At 39.4% G+C, this 14,636-nt stretch overlaps 2 protein-coding genes across 6 annotated transcripts in view; one reads left to right on the forward strand and one right to left on the reverse strand.

The window, feature by feature from the left end:
- Nucleotides 1–14,636, forward strand: part of POU2AF2 (POU class 2 homeobox associating factor 2) — a 484,987-nt gene that overhangs the window by 402,189 nt on the left and 68,162 nt on the right. The gene's annotated exons all lie outside the window — the stretch shown is intronic.
- LOC146399850 (uncharacterized) overlaps nt 1–14,636 on the reverse strand; it is a 43,116-nt gene that overhangs the window by 10,154 nt on the left and 18,326 nt on the right. Inside the window, exons 3-5 of one of the 3 annotated variants that reach the window (XR_014815253.1) lie at nt 8,478–8,732; nt 6,575–6,705; nt 5,589–5,664 (exon numbers count right to left, since the gene is read on the reverse strand). The exons of 1 other annotated variant lie outside the window; for it this stretch is intronic. Coding sequence is in view for 1 of the 2 variants with exons in the window: in XM_084976038.1 (XP_084832164.1) it covers nt 5,589–5,664; nt 6,575–6,705 (207 nt within the window). In the remaining variant the exon portion in view is untranslated. The remainder of the gene's footprint in view (nt 1–5,588; nt 5,665–6,574; nt 6,706–8,477; nt 8,733–14,636) is intronic. One more of the 3 variants, XM_084976038.1, reaches the window with a different exon arrangement.

A 14,636-nucleotide genomic window follows, 5' to 3' on the forward strand; every position in this document is an offset into this window, starting at 1 on the left:
ACTCACTTCTGGGGATTTGTCAGGAATCCTTGGCATAGATTGGTTTAGGTCCTGTGTTATATATGTTGAGAGTCACTCTTTTATGCAGTTGTTCCAGCATTGTTATTTGGAAAGGATTTCTTTTTGTCACTGAATTGCTTCAGTGCTTTAGTCTCATGATGGGTGTTGATTTGTAATTTTCTTGTAATGTCATTAGTTTTGGTATCAAGGTAATTCTGCCCTTATAAAATGAATTGGGAAGTATTAGCTCCTCATCTCTATTTTTTTGAAAGAAATTTTTTAGAATTGGTATTATTTTTCTGTAAATATTTGGTAGAATTCACCCATGTAGCCAACTAGACTTTCATTAGAGAAAAGATCTTAAATTATTAATTAAATATTTTTCATAAATGAGTCAATTCAGATTTTCCATTTCTTCTTGTGTCAGTTTTATTGATTTATACCTTTTAAGAAATGTGCTCGTTTTATTTAGGTTGTTGAATTTACTAGCGTAAATTTGTATGTAACATTTTCTTTTTATCCTTTGAATGTCTATAGTAATTTTGCTCTGTAGTAATTTTGCTTAATCAATTCCTATTCCAAAATTTCACTCTGTCTCTTTCTTCTTGATAAGTCTACCTAGTATTTATCAATTTTTTAACCTTTTCAAATAACCAAATTTTATCTTTATCGGTTTTTTCATTGTTCATACATTTTCTATTTTAATTGATAACATATTATGCCTTTAATATTCCCTTTGTTTAGGTTTAATTTTCTCTTCTTTCCCTGGCTTCTTAGAGTTAAAACTTGATCCATGATTTTAAATCTTTCTTCTTTTCTTTCAAAAGTATAAAGCTATAAAATTCTCTCCAAGCAGTATTTTATATGTCCTGTTTTCATTCATATTTAGTTCCAGAATATTTTCTAACTTTCTTTATGACTTCTTTTGTCTATAAGTTATCAAGAAATGTGTTGTTGAAAATTTTTAAAATTTGCATGTAACAACCAAAGGCCCTGAATAGCCAAAGTAATCTTGAGAAAGAAAAACAAAGCTAGAGGAATCAGGCTGCCTGACTTCAGATAATACTAAGTACGCAGCAAAGGAAACCATTAAGGAATGAAAAGACAACCACAGAACAGGAGAAAATATTTGCAAAAGATGCAACAAACAAAAGATCAATCGTCAAAATATAGGAGTTCCCGTCGTGGTGCAGTGATTAACGAATCCGACTAGGAACCATGAGGTTGCAAGTTCGATCCCTGCCCTTGCTCAGTGGGTTAAGGATCCAGTGTTGCCGTGAGCTGTGGTGCAGGTCGCAGACGCGGCTCGGATCCCGAGTTGCTGTGGCTCTGGCATAGGCTGGCATCTACAGATCCGATTAGACCCCTAGCCTGGGAACCTCCATATGCCGCGGAGCGGCCCAAGAAATGGCAAAAAAAAAGACAAAAAAAAAAAATACAAAAACTCATTCAGCTCAATGTCAAAAAAAAAAAAAAAAAAAAAAACTCAGTCAAAAAAATAGGCAGAAGATCTAAATGTACTTTTGTCCAAATGGCCAAAAGGCACATGATAATATGCTCAGTATCACTAATTATTGGAGAAATGCATATCAAAACTACAAATTATAAATGTTAGAAAGGGTGTGGAGAAAAAGGAACCCTCCTGTGTTTTTGGTGGGAATATACATTGGTATATCCACTATGGAGAACAGTATGGCGTTTCCTTGAAAAACCAAAAATAGGAGTTCCCTTCATGGCTCAGTGTTTACCGAACCTGACTAGGATCCATGAGGATGCTGGTTCGATCCCTGGCCTTGCCCAGGGAGTTATGGATCCAGCATTGCCATGAGCTGTGGTGTAGGCTGCAGACACAGTTCAGATCCCATGTTGCTATGGCTGTGGTGTAGGCTGGCAGCTACAGCTCTGATTGGACCCCTAGCCTGGGAACCTCCATATGCCACAGATGTGGCCCTAAAATAGCAAAAAAAAAAAAAAAAAAAAAAAAAACCCACAAAAAACAAAACACCTTAAAATAGAGCTACCACGTGATCCTACAATCCCACTCCTGGGCATATGTCCAGAGAAAACCATAATTTGAAAAAATACATGCAGCCCAATGTTCATCAAAGCACTATCTATTCACGATAGCCAAAATATAGAAGCAACCTAAATGTTCATCAATAGATGAATGGGTAAAGAAGGTATGATATGTGTTTGTGTGTGTGTGTGTGTGTATGTGTATATATATATGTATGTATGTGTGTGTGTGTGTGTGTGTGTGTGTGTATTACTCAGCCATAAAAATGAACTAATGCATTTGTACAACATGGATGAAACTAGAGATTATAATACTGAGAGAAGTAAATCAGAAAGAGAAAGACAAATGTTATACAATACCAAAAAAATTGTGGAATCTAAAAAAAATACAAAATAACTTAGTTACAAAACAAAAGTAGACCCACAAACATGGAAGACAAATTTGTGCTTACGAAAAGGGAAAATGAAGGGGGGAGGGATAAATTAGGGGTTTAGGATTAACATATGTGCACTACTATATATAAAATAGATAACTAACAAGGACCCACTGGGTAGCACAAGGACCTCTACTCAACATTTTGTTATAATCTAAAAGGGAAAAGAATCTGAAGAAGAATAGATATAGATACATGTATAACTGAATCACATTGCTCTACACCTGAAACTAACAAAACATTGTAAATCAACTCTACTTTGATAAGCAAAATGTGTGGGTTAATTTCCAAATAAATGAGAGGACTTTCCAGAAAACTTTGTTATTAATTTCAAATTTAATTCCACCGTGGCTTGTAGGATTTATTAAAATTTATTAAGATTCATTGTTCCGACTAGCATGAGGTTTATATTGGTGAGTGTTCCATATGCACTTGAGAATAATTAATATTTTGTAACTTTTGTGTATAGCATTCTATAAAGTTTAATCAAGTGAAGTTGCTTAATCTATATCCTTTATGTTCTTTTTATGTTCTGAGTGTTTCCTACTTTTTTAATCAATTACTGAAAGAGGAGGGGTGAAGTCTCCAAATATAGTTGTGAATTCTTCTATTTTTCCATTAAGCTCTGGCACTTTCATATGTCTTACCTTCATATGTCTTACAGCTCTGTTATTAGTTGCACACATACTTAAGATTATGTCTTCTTGATTGACTGACGTATTTATAATTATAAAATGCCCCTCTTCTAATAATCCTCTCCATCTTGAAATCTACTTTGTCTGATGTTAATAGAGTGGAGCCAGCTTTTTTATGATTAGTGTTTGCATGATGAATTTTTTCTGTACTTTTCCTTTCAATCTGCTGATGTATTTATAGGTAAAGTGACTCTCTTGTGAACAGCATATAACTGGGTCTTTATTTTTTCAATATGACCATCTTTGCTCTTTAATTTGAGTATTTCTTGCATTTGCATATAATGTCATTACTGACATGATTGGATTAAATCTGTTATCTCACTATCTATTTTTATGTGTTCTCTACTCATTTTTTCTTTTCTGGCATTATTTTATGTTAACTAAAATGCTTGTATTCCATTTTTTCTCTTCTAATAGCTTACTATGCTTATTTGTTTGCTTGTATCCATACCGAGGGGTTATTCTGGGGTTTATAACCGTTTAACTCATCCAGACAATGTTCAAATAATATTATGTCTTTCTGGTACAAGTAAGGAGGCCACATCTCCCTGTCCAGTGGGCCTCCAGGAGCTCAGGCAATCCTCCAGTGCACCAAGTGCTGGAAATGGGCTTAGCAGCTCCTTCCAGTTCTTCTCCTTAGAGGCAGGAGCTCACAGGAGAGCCCTTCAGCTCCTGCTGCTTGAGAAGAACAGCAGACAGAGACAGACACATTGCTGAGTTGTCTCCAAAGCACAAAAGGTTCTCAGGCACAACACATTACATAAACAGAAAATGTTACCGTATTCTCCCTGTGGCCAACTCTTGGTTTGCAGAAAAGGTGAAGGATAAAACATACTTGCAGATCTTAAGTCTCAAAAAAGTGTGTGACAAAAAGAGGAAAGAGGGACCATTATTTGAAAATTAGATTATGCTCTATTGTCTCCAAAGGTTGTAGGCCACACTCAGAAAAAAGAGACCAAGGAGAGATGCTCTAGGGTAAAACACAGGCCTCTCTGTTTCAGCTATTTTCTCCAATGTCCAGTAACAACACAACCCTAGTGTGTGAATTTGTTTTAGTTCTTTGAGCTGCTGCTTCTGCCAAGAAACTCCTTGCGGCCTCTTTGTCCTGCTTGTTGTTCCAATGGCCATTTCCACATAAAGAATTGAGAGCCCATCCCTGGATGTTTATTATTGTCAAACTCTTTCATGTCCTTCTGAGCTGTGATGCATGTGTGCAGGACAGACACAGGAGATGGCTGTTCTAGCCCAAGAAAAGCCTTAGCACAAAGGCCTTGGACCTGCAACTTTGTAGTAAAGCTCACCACGTCCCTTTCTTCACCCCCTTTTTCTCATTTCACTGAGTTTCTTTTTCACGGACTGTTTAGAACCAGTCATGTGACACAGGATGGATGTTACAAAGTTAGGGACAAAAGATGGAGCTGGGAAATAGGACCAAAGAGAAGTCAGATAATCACATGACCTGACAACACAGAGCTGACTGGTTTGCACCGTGGCTAGATGGCTGTCTGGATCCATTCAGGTTGCTATACCAACATTCCATGGATGGACTGGGTGGCTTAGGAAACACAGACTTTTATTTCTTACAGTTACAGAGGCTCGAAGTCCAAGGTTAGGGGGCCAGCATGTTCAGGTGAGGGCTTTCCTCCAAGTCGCACACTTCCTGTATCCTCACGGGGCAGAAGGGTGAGAGAAGCTTCTTTTATAAGGCACTAATCTCGTTAATCATCTCCCAAACCTCCTAATACCCCACTTCCCAATACCATCACCTTGAGCATTAGATTTTCAACATATGAGTTTGGGGAGAACACAAACATTCAGACCATAGCAGTAGCAATCACTTAAAAATGGGCTATTTCGCTACACACATTACACACACACACACAAAAAGTACCAGAATTTAGAATCATCTGACTTAAAGCCAAGTCTCAGACTTACCACTTATCAGTTCTGAACAAGTCTTTTCAAATCCCAAACTGCAATTTCTTCATCCATAAATAGGGATAACAATGACACCTGACCCACTCATCCCCCAAGGATATTGCAAGAATGACATTATGTGGGAAAAAAGTTGCTGTTGTATGCCATCATGTTTTTTTCACTACTAATCACAAAGGACTTTTAACTGAAGACTTTCTCTTATTCATTCATTCAACAACCATTTATCACTCAGTACTGGCCTACCATGTGCCAGACATTCCCACTTCTCCTTTACAATTATCTTTTTAGTTATCCAGATTCCATCCAGGGTGATTTCTTACTTGTAAATGAGGATTTTATTGCTTCTATATCTTGTACATAATTTTGTATATAAACTTTTATATAACAAAATGATATATAGAAATTACACACACGCAGAAATAGAAGACCATGTCAACATTACTGAGAAAGGTGCCAATCAATCCAAGATAAAAATTTAAATTTTGTGAGAATAACAATGACTTACCCAGAAAAATACTGGGCTGAAGTATTTTAGAAAAAGTAATCTCATAGTTGTTTCTAACAATGTCACAATTTGTGCCCTGAAAAGGAAAAAAATATTTCTGAAACCTTTATCATTATCATCTTATCAGAGCTTCCAAACCAGCATAATCCATTGTCTTCCTGACCTTCCACATTCTGAAATACTTCACAGTTTAAGGATCTTGATCCTCTGAATGTTTTATCTTGCTACTCTTGTCAGTTTTCTCCATCACAAGATGGTCTGTTGTACTAAGTCAGTATCTAAACCCAAGAAGATGAAAACGAGAGGCCAGAACCAGGACTAAAGCTCTGTGTTTCTGCTCTGCTTTCTCCTGAGCTTTACTTTATTTCTGTCATTTAAAAGACCTGTGGGTACCTTGCCGAAAATGCTTCATGAATAAAGAGTAAAAAAAAAAGTGAAATCCAAAATCAGATGATGATTTAAGCCCCACGCTTTTCCTCCTGCATCATTTAGAGTTTGAATAGACAAATTAATTGTAATTCAAAACAAAATCATCACTGCTTTAGCTTGACATATTTATTAGATGACTTCAAGTAAAAATTTTGAGTATAATATAAAAATGGTGTTCTTTTGTGTTCCTCATTAAAATGTCTAGGGAAGGCTTCTTTCCTTTTAAAGTGCTTTATAGCACCTACTGTTTATAATTTTACTGTATCCTTTTTTTGCATATAAGGACTAAAATAAATGAGATTTGCCAAGGTAGATTCATAAGGCACATAGAATCTGATTTTTCATACCCATGAGGGGTGGCGTCTGTTACCATACACCCTATGCTGGTTCAGAGATGAAGCGGAACCTTCCACTCACCACTTCTATTTGGCCAGGAGCACGAGACTACACTAATCCACCTGAGAAAAAATCTGGCAAGTTATACATATCTGGAGTCTCAATTGACATGCATGAGTCTACCTTGTGGAGTTAGTAATAAATAGCACACACATACGTACCCCAAATATTTATTTGCAATCACTAGTTTACACAGAAACAAGGACCTCATTGTAATAAAAGCTTGAAAGCGTTCAGTTCTGGGATTCAGTTGCTCTTCATGGTGGGACAGAAGTGAAGATGCAATGGAAACCTCAATGAAGAAAGGAAAGAAAGGAATCAAAAAAGAAAATTTGCCCGGCAGAGTGGATCAGCAGCAAGACCTAGAGGGTCACGGGAAGAAGTGGTTTCAGATGGTAGTTTTTTTGTTTGTTTGTTTTTGTTTTTTAGGTATCATTGACTTACCCTACAATGTTGAGTTAGTTTCAGGCATACAGCAAAGTGCTTCAGATATAGGTATAGATACATAGACATAGATAGAGACGTAGATATAGACAGATATAGTTAGATATAGTTAAAGATATTGTAATAATACATATATTCATTTTCAGATTCTTTTGCATTATGGGTTATTACAAGATATTGAATGTAGTTCCTTGTGCTACCCAGTAAGTCCTTATTGTTTATCTATTTTATATGTATTAGTGTATATCTGTTAATCCCAAACTTTGAATTTATTCCTCCCCCACTTTTTCCTTTGGTAATCATAAGTTTGTTTTCTATGACTATGAATCTATTTATGTTTTGTAAATAAATTCATTTGTCTTTTTTAGATTCCACACAAAAATGATATCATAAGACATTTGTCTTTCTCTGATTCTTGAACCCTTTTGAACCCAGCTGTCCTGGCAGCATGTGTGACCCTGGGGAGAAAGAAGGCTTATGGGAGAATGGGAAGACCTCACAAACCGTGTTCAACAACACGGCAGGACCGCAACACCCACCAGAGCCCACCCTTCCCCAGTTCAGTGCAGCACGGAAGTGGAATGGTTGGCCTGCTCCATGCCATGGAGGAGGTGGTTGATGGCAATAGTGAACAGAAGGAACCAGCAGGCATCTGGGCCTAACTGGGGACAGAAGCACACGCAGATTGAGCAAAACCAGCTGCAGCCACAATGACACTAATTGGTGTGGCAGAGTTCAAAATAAGGGTAACTCAGAAACTTGGGCACAAGTAAGACACCTCTTAAAGATGCCCAAAAACACTTAAGGAAAAGGTTTTAACATCTGCAAGGGTTCAGATTGCATGTGTATGTATGAGAGTGTGCACATCTGCATGTATATGTATGAGAGTGTGCACATCTGCCTGTGTATGTACATGTGTGTGCTTGTGAGGCAAGCTACAGGTGAACAGCCAGAGATCCTCCCTGCTTCAGGTTCTTTCTCTGGTCCAAACTCTTTCCCCTGGTTTCATTCTTGCCTACATCCTGGTCCAAGACGCTTAAGAGAATGGCTTAGAAACAGAAGGCTAGGCTCTTGTCCTGCCTCTACTACATGGGGCTGTGACTTGAGGCAACTGTTTTAGCTCCTACAATATTCAGGTATTAAGGTCAGTATGCCCCTTTTACACAAACTTTCCCTTCAAGTATTCCACTAGCATATGTGAGGGAAAATTATCTCTGCTGTGTTATTAGCATTGAAATCATTTTCTCTGTGAGGAAATAACCCCCCATCCCCTTCTCTGCCCATGTCCCATTTCTCAGTGAGTATGCAACCAACAATCCTCCTGAGTGGGCAGCCAGCCAGTCACACCCCCCTGCTTTGCCACAGCTAACTGACCCAAGAGTAGACACCTAACCCAAGCATCAGATTCTCTCCCATGATCATGAGATGTGATACAAAGTCAGGTCAGAGTATGACATGCATATAGACTGATATAAAGCTGGAGTTAGGTGGAGTATCCGCAAAGACAAAAGGGCCATTTTGCAAAAACAGCAAACGAGGATGCAGGCAGAGAGAGGAGCAGAGGTGTGAGAAGACAGCATGTGAGAGAGAAGGAGAAGAGGAAGGTACTGCTCTTCTTACCCTTGGTTCAGTGAGGTACTCCTGTATCTTTTTAATGATGTCTGCATGTGCTTAAGCTTGCCCTAGTGACATTCTAATTCTTGGCCCCTGTCTTGGTCTGGGCTGCTATGACAGCTGTGGGCTTAAACCTTGAATATTTATGGCTCACAGTTCTGGAGACTGGAAAGTCCAAAGATTAACGTGTTGGCAAATTCAGGGTCTCGTGAAGGTCTGCTGCCTGGTTCACAGATGGATGTCTTCTTGCTGTGTCCTTACCTGGAAGAAGAGGTCAGGACATCTCTTGCGTATGTTTTCTGAGGCTACTAATCCCATTTATGAGGGTTTTACCCTCATAACCTCATCACTCCCAAAGGCACTACCCCCTAAAACTATTGCATTGAGGATTAGAATTTCAACACATAATTTTAGGAGGATATAGTCAGCATCAAACAATCCCAACCTGAACAACTACTCCCCTTAAGGGTTCAGATAGGTGGATATTTCTCCAAGTGTCATAGTTATACAAGATGTAGCCACAGACAAGACCGGAAGCCAGATCCCGGATTGTTCCTCTTCTTCACTAACTGAAACAGTTGCTAATTGAAACAGTATGAGGTATTGATACATCACCTTGGAGGGTAGTAGGTAGAAATACTAATGTTCTCTACTTCAGGCTGACGACTGTGCTTTCTTCCATGTGACTCTGTACACCTTTAGACCAAATCACCTTCCAACATTTCCCATTAGTTTTGTATTTTAAAGTTGAATTAATTAATTATCTTTTAATTATCTGTTTAAGACTGTATTATAGATAGCGAAGACAAAAATTACATTTCAGAATTCTCATTTTTAACCTAAATTTAGCTTTATGCTAAAAAATGATCCATCAATGAGAAAAAAACAGAAGTGCTGTGATGACACATTGTTCGTACTTTGGTTTGCTGGGATAACATTCAGATGCCATTTCTCAGAAATAATGAGAGAATTTCTTCAAAGGCAAAACACAGGTGTCCCCCTTGACCATCACCATGTGTGTATGGATACATGTGTGCACAAGCCTAGTTGGGGGAGGCGTGTGTTTATGTACATGTGTATTTGAGTGTATGTGTGTGTGCATGGTGCATGCATGCTGCACCTTAAAAGTGTGCAATCACAAATGGTCTCTCCTTTCCAGGTTCTTTCTTTGGTTCGAATTCCTCCTCCTGCCTATATCCTACCTCCTCCTGCCTGTATCCCTGGTCCCAGATACTTAAAAGAAGCTCCATGTAGAGTGCTGGGTTCTAATCCTGGCTCTACCAATTGTGACTTTAGGCAATTGTTTTTCAACTTTTCTGTGCCTCAGTTTTCTCATCTGTAAAAGGGGGCCAATAATAGTACCTATTTCATAATTTTGTAAAGATTAAACGAGTAGATATAAAACTCTTCAAAACGTGCTTACTCGAAAATTCTATTGTGTTATTGTTATTAGGCATATCCCTTCGTTATTCTTTTTTATCTGAATCCCAGACCTACCCTTCAATTTCAGATTGAAACTGGTCTGCTTATTGGTGAAATCCTGACCCAGTAACCCAGAACTTAACGAAAGATTTTCTGGTTTAAGCTCTGCTACAAGGATCCATCAACCTCCAGGGGCTCATCTCAGGGCTTCTGTTAAGATTTTATAACATAACACCTGCCCCATGTAGATTTTCAGATGATGGCCTTTATTTCTCAAGAGTTCTAAAACACTAGCATGAACAACAATGCACCTAATTGAAATGACAGAGTAATTTGGAAAATAAAATTGAGTTGCTACAAATCTCAAATTCCAGAAAAAAAATTATATTCGCTCAACAGAGTTCCATCTTCTCTACTCCTGACCCCTCATAGGCATCTTCATGTCTCCGCTGTCCTGGAGACTTCCCTTCTCTCCTGGGGAAGTCTCCGTCTGCTTCTACAAGAAATGAGCAAGCATTTCTAAAGTCACGTCCAAGTTCCACACCCTACCCTCACGTAGCCTCTCTTTTGCCGTTCTGGCTGGCACACTCGGAAGGTCCCAGCTACTTTTGATAATGGCCATACCTACCATCTCGAGTTACATTTCAATCCACACAGTTTTTAGGGAAATTTGAAGATGCAGTGTCATGTGAAGGAAGGGAATGTCTAGGAAGCAGCAACGATGTCAGTATGCTTGAGGCGTAGTGTGTGGGATGGATGACAAAAAACTCTGGAGATGCGAAAAGGTTTTAGTGGCTCAGGTCAAGGAGTTTAATTTTTAACTGATTGGCCATAAGGAGGCAGTGAAAGACTTTCATCAGGACAGGGTCATCATCAAGTCTGCATTTGAGAAATACTACTGTGATTGCAGCAGGAAAAGCAACAGGGGGAAAAATCAACCAAATAACTGGAGCACAGGTAGATGGCATTTTTCAAACCCACCACTAAGACATGGTAACGAATGCCTTCAAGGATGGAAAAGAGGGGCCAGTTACGAAGAGCTGGATATACTCAATAGGACTTGGATACAGAGATTTCAAAGGTGGTGAGAGGGAGGGGTCAGTCTAAGGCGACTCTAGGGCTCCTAGCTTGAGAGACCAGAATAGAGATGTCAAGCCTTTAACTAAAGCAGGTAACATGGGAGAAACACAAATTCCATGAAAACAAGTCCCATTTGGGACATGTTCATTGGAATGATCATTTTAAATGCTCACAGGCACATAAATGCTCATGACTAGTCAGAACTTTGAACTTCAGGTCTGGCACTCAAAGAAGAAAATCTGGAGATACGGATGAATATAATATACCACCACAGGTATTGGTATGTTGCTATAAAAATGGAAGTTTGAAGTCCTAGGAGTGATGAGAGCAACCAAGTACATTCATCAAATGGAGTACAGAGCATTAGAAAAGAAGAGGCAAAGATGATCCTAAGGAAACCAGGATTTAAGGACCAATCAAAGGAAGATGGATAGTGGGAGAGGATATTAAAAATGGTAAGAAAATAACCAGGAGAAAGAGGTGTCTCAAAGCCAAGAGAGGACCAAGTTCAGTAAGGAAGTGGCCAGAAGTGTGAAATTCTACCAGTCAAGAGAAACAAGAATTAGGTTAAGGAGGACAAGGAGTGAGAAAAGATGCCCATTGGGTTTGGAAATTAAGTGAGGAAATTAGAAACCTTAACGTAGCAATGTACAAGCTTAGTTATCCTCCTTGAAGTAGGGGGCAGGAGGAAGGTTTGGACTCTCAAATAATTGTTTGAGTTAGTTTCAACATTAGTTTGTTACTGAAGACATTTGATAACTGGAGACTTTAGAACATGTACATGTATATATGCACAGGGAAAGTCACAAAGTGACGAGTGCACATCTAGTGTGATGCCAGGCAGGTCTCTGCCCAGGAGTTAAGTTGAGCTCAGGGTAGAATTAATGATTAAATGCATTATTGTTGCCATCTGATCCTCAGAGTCAAAATTCCTAAATAATAAGGAATAATGGGTACCTCTTAAATAATAAAAATTCTAGGAGGTATCCCAGATGGACAAGGAGTTCAATCTAAGAGGAGAAAAAGTGGAGTTCCATAGCAGGAAAAGTGTGCATTCTTAACATGAAAGAGATCGGAAGGTGTAAAAGTGAGAGTGGCGCTGGAATACACCAAGAACAGGTCAGATCAATGCCCTCAACCACCCAGGAACTCATAAGGAACTGACGTGCATGGCACCAGTAAAAATGCCCCAACATTGAATGGCAGGGGACTTAGTCTCCATGTCTTGGTGGCAATGATTAGAGGAGACAACATCTAGAAGATGACCCAAATCAATGAGAGTGGAAGTCACAGGAGAGTGTCAGTGTTGATCGTGCAGCTACAAAGTAGGGTGACAATGATACCCCGCAAATGAAGATGACTTCTGACTGCCTCTCTTAAACCTTTATGGACTGTGAAATGAGAAGCAAGTGATCTTCCTGGTGAGGACGGTGCTTTTGATATACTAGGAATGTAACTGTTTCTTTAATTCATCATCAGGCTTCTTTTATTTGGGCACATGTGTGGCACGTGTATGAATATATATTCATCCATTCAGCACAACTTGGCCATACAAGGAGCTGAACACTATAGGTCAGACTGTAAGTTCTGTGAGGGCACAAAGGATACCTGTGTTACGTACGTCAGAATCCCAAGGATAGCACCTTGAGTCCCAAGCTCAAGAGGCTGAGGATTCGATCAAAAGGAAGTGTGTGTGGCTGCAAAGAGAGAGGTAGAAGGAAGTGTAATTGGTGGCTGGAATTTAAATTTGAGAGATAAAGATGCAAAAGGAGAGACCATCATAAAGCACTTAGTGTTGTACCTGGCACATAATAAGCACTCAATAAATGATTGCTACCCCCATATTCTACAGTGTACTCATTTTAGGCAACCCTCCCCAAAACAGGGTATCTTGGGGAAATTCTAAAGCTTTCAGATGGATTTGTAACTAGCCATAAATCTGGCTTTGGGTATAATTTCAACCTTCTTAATAGAGCACAATATAGTCCCTTCAGGCCAGCAGTGTTTTTAAGACAGATGGTTTCGATCAGTTATTTTATTATTCAAAAGTCTGCCCCTCCACAGGAATCCGTAGACGTTTAAACTGAAGATGAGTGGTCATTCTCAGCCAGAGTCATCCCCATCTTAAAAAATACCTCTTCTCATGTTTTGGTTACCCTTTCCTTTGATGGACAAACAGCTCCAGCTGTTTCAATCCTTGAAGTTGCCTCAAGCCTTCCTGAGCAGGCTGGATATCCCGCTCTTCCTACGGAGCAAGGGCATCTGCATTCAGCCCCTGAGGAGTAGAGAAGACCTACATTTTCCCTCTGATCTTAGGCTCATTCTTTTTAGTAAATACAAATACACTGCAGCTCTGTGGATCTTATTCACCCAGCAAAAGGGCATACCCAGTGTTGGGGTACTGAGTACAACTCCTTAAAGAGAAAAAAAAAGGAAGAAAACAGAAAATTTAACACTAGCAGTTTGATATACACATGTTGTTAGATGAACAGGAGAAAGTTCATTGACAGAGCTGACACTCTTCCCAAATTCATACTGATAAATGTTCTATGGTATCACCCAAACACTGCTGTCAATTTCACTTGATTTGCTTTTATATACAATGTTTTGGTTTGGTTTGATTTGCTTGTTAAGGTACAGTTTCCTCCACCCCTTTCTGGTGTTTGTTTGTTTGTTTGTTTGTTTGTTTTTGAACTTTTGGCCTTTGTTTATTCAAGATCACAGCAAATTTGTAATCCAACAAGCCGATGGTAACTGACTCAGGATAGTGTATTTGGAACATCTGGAACATTGTAATAAAGCCAGATCTGAGGTCACAAACACCAAGAAAAAGTTTCCTTCAAATGAAAAGCCAGTTGCTGCATTTCTCATTCTGTCAAATGTCGTAGCTTCCATTTTGTAGTACGTCATTATATTTTTTTGCATTCATGTGTTACTTAAGATTGAAAGAGTTAAAACTGAAAAATCTGTCAACTAGCCTTGAACCTGATCGATAGGCCTCGGTTCCCTTTATCCAGAGGAACCGTATGTGCCGTCTCACAAGCATGTATTAACCATGTCAGTGACGACCCTGGAGAAATAGTCGTTTTTCTTGCCAAGAGAAATTCTACCGGGAATAGCTTTCTGGCTGAGGTAAAAATAGCTATTTCATCAGTCATCACACTTTCCGTTCAGCTTTTCTATACATACACTTTCTATGAAGGGAAGAACCTGGGGGCAAGGAGCGTGGAGGATCCTCAGTGCGTGTGTCCTGGGCACTTGCGCTCCCCTCCCTGCCAATGAACACTTCCTACCCCCTTCCTCTCCTGGAGATGGCTGCTTGCTGCAAGATGTATAACCTTATTCTTTGAGTAGAATCACCTATTTTTCCCCATCCTCCTCTTCCAGGGAAGCCTGTTCACCTTCATGGAGACCTCTCAGTCAGAGAGACAATTAAAGGGGAGTCCTTGATCCCCTAAATGGATGCAGAGGCTCTCTAAGTATCTTTCAGTTCTGTGCACATTCTAACCCCAAAGCTGCCGTTCACTGCTGGGAATTCCACGTCCATGCACATTAAAGCCACCACAGGAAGTAGGTCAGCGGAAACGAATCTGACTAATATCCATGAGGATGAGCATTTGATCCCTGGCCTTGCAGTGGGTCAGGAATCTGGCATTGCCCTGA

The sequence above is a fragment of the Sus scrofa genome, chromosome 9 (genome assembly GCF_054392235.1).
Source record: "Sus scrofa isolate SSC_HxYL_T2T_F1_AM1 chromosome 9, Sscrofa_HxYL_maternal_Yorkshire_Landrace_v2.0, whole genome shotgun sequence".
Taxonomy (NCBI): Eukaryota; Metazoa; Chordata; class Mammalia; order Artiodactyla; family Suidae; genus Sus; species Sus scrofa.